The following is a 2,473-nucleotide window of genomic DNA, read 5'->3' as shown; positions in this document are numbered from 1 at the left end:
TAGCAGGCATTTAGGTGAATATAGATTTTATCTGTGTCATAACATGATTCACTTTCAAAAAGTAGTTTTATATGTGTGAGTGTTTTGTTTTAATGCTTATAAGATCATTGTGTGCTCTCAGAGGCCAGAAAACATTTCTAGAGGTCCTGCAACTGAAGATAAAGATAGCTAACTGTGTGTCGCCATCTTGATGTTGAGAATCAAATCCAGGTCTTGAGTATTAGCATTGAGTGTTATTAATCACTGGTTAGTCTATCCAGGTCCATAAACTATTTTTAAGTATATATAGACTCTCCAGTTTGCACATGACTTCAATGTAAAGTAACCAATAATCCTAGAGTTTCTAAAATTGTTTCACACACTCAAGAATTTACAAATAAAATGCAAAGACAGCAAAACTAAGAAAATATGACCCGCACAAATGTAGTATTGCATCTTTTCATTTGTTTTCTTTAGTGCAAAATCATATTAATTAAGTCAGTGTGTATAATACATGCACAGATAAACACATGTGTGAATCAGACGTCATAAGATACCCACAGGAAGTAGATCTTGCACAAATATAATTAAAAAATAAACAAAATTGAAGATAGATGACTTTTGTTGTGTTAATATTGTGTTTTGATTCTAAAACAGTTCTATGGGCATATCAGTTCTTCAATAATACCACTGATGAAAGTAGGTTTAAAACAGCCTTGTACTGTGTATAATTATAAATAAATAAATCTACATTTCACTTTATACAGTGGGATTGAAAGTCATATGATGATGATTCAATTTTGTTTGAAACTTATAAGTAAACCAGTGGACATAGGAGCCAGAAGGATCCTATGGGAAGTGCTGCAGACAGCTGAGAGCATTAGAGCCCATAGGAACAATTTCAGGGCACAACAGAATATCATGTTTAGGCAACTTTCTCTTTCTCTGTCACTTATGCTCTAGCTTTAGTGAGAAAATCATTAATTTCTTCTATGGTCAGTTTCTTTTAATAATAGTTCTCTGACATTTAAATACTGGTGCTTAGAAACTAATTGGTTACATTTAGATGATTTTTGCTTGGAATGTCCCCAGTAGTTTCTGGTCTTCTGTACAATTTCCCCATGGTGATGCAACTCAGAATAATTACAGGAAACAACTCAGTCAAGGCAGAAAAGGGATTGATACTCTGTATTGTTGTAAATGAAGAGGAAAGAAAATAGGGTACAAAAAGGACTGTTTAGACTCATTAAAAAAATGTCCTCAGGAGGTAGAGGCATGTGGATCTCTGGGAGTTCGAGGCCAGCTTGGTCTACAAGAGCTACTTCTGGGACAGGCATCAAAGCTACAGAGAAACCCTGTCTCGAAAAACCAAAACAAAAAAAAAAAAAAATTCCTGTGACTTGTGAGAAAAAGATTCATTGAGTGAGGTGAGGCATGACATTGAGCAGCTGAGGCAGTTCAGCCTTTCACTTCTGCTTCCGTGAGGTTTATATTATGACTTGTATCACTGTGGGAGGAAGACTATTAGTCTGTAGACAGTAATAAATTCCAGTGTCTTCAGGATCTAGGCTGCTGATGGTGAGACTGAAATCTGTCCCAGATCCACTGCCACTGAACCTAGATGGCACTCCATTTTCCAAGTTGGATGCACGGTAGATCAGGGCCTTAGGAGGTCTCTCTGGTTTCTGCTGGTACCAGCTTAAATAATTGCTAATGCCCTCACTGGCCCGACAACTGATAGTGACTCTTTCTCCCAGAGATACAGACAGGGAAGATGGAGACTGAGTCATCAAGATATCACAACTGATACCTAGAAATAGAGACATAATAAATATCCACAGAATTAAGCATTATAGTAGAGAACTACCCCAAATTGCCAGTCAATTATCACTGTTTAACAGCAAAAATCCCATTTTAGTCTTATTTTACCTGGAAACCAGAGCAAAAAGAGCCAAAGGAGCTGAACAGGGGCATTCAGGTCCATGCTGAGTACTGACTTCAATGTCAACTGCACAGGGTATGACTGGTATATGAGGAAGTCCTCAAGGCTGTACAGTGAGTGCATGCAAATCATTGGGAACCAGTTAGTCCTGGGCACAGCTGCAAGGCTTACTTAGTAACTAAGCACAAACACAGCATCTCCAGATGGTCAAAGTCAAACTCCACATATGCCTACAGAGACTGCAATTCTTTTTTAGTTTTAAAATTACAAATGAAAGGTTTCCACAGGCAGCCAAAAGAGTCAGAGGAGCCCTCACTCTCACTGTTAGAAGTCTCACGTGAACATCAAATTAATCAACCATAACATACATATAGAAAATCTATCAGAACCATACAGTCTCCCTGATCTCTTAGTTAGTTGATTCTGTGAACCATGTTTTCATCCAGTGAACTCTCCGGTTCTCTGATCTTTCCTCTCCATCCTCTACAGGACTACCAGAACTCTCCCTAATGCTTTGGGACTCTGTATCTGCTAAATTAGTTGCTGAATTAA

At 37.9% G+C, this 2,473-nt stretch overlaps 1 gene segment (V, D, J or C); it reads right to left on the bottom strand.

The window, feature by feature from the left end:
* Positions 1 to 1,466: 1,466 nt before the first annotated feature.
* LOC126495763 (immunoglobulin kappa variable 1-12-like) lies at positions 1,467 to 1,968 on the bottom strand. The segment is given in 2 exon segments: positions 1,467 to 1,789; positions 1,909 to 1,968. Coding segments are annotated over 2 exon segments (378 nt in total).
* Positions 1,969 to 2,473: the final 505 nt, after the last annotated feature.

This window comes from Alexandromys fortis, unplaced genomic scaffold (assembly GCF_014885135.2).
Source record: "Alexandromys fortis isolate MF-2015 unplaced genomic scaffold, M_Fortis_MF-2015_v1.1 scaffold_579, whole genome shotgun sequence".
NCBI lineage: Eukaryota > Metazoa > Chordata > Mammalia > Rodentia > Cricetidae > Alexandromys > Alexandromys fortis.
Note: the sequence above shows the minus strand (reverse complement) of the source record. Positions and strands in the feature narration are given on the sequence as shown.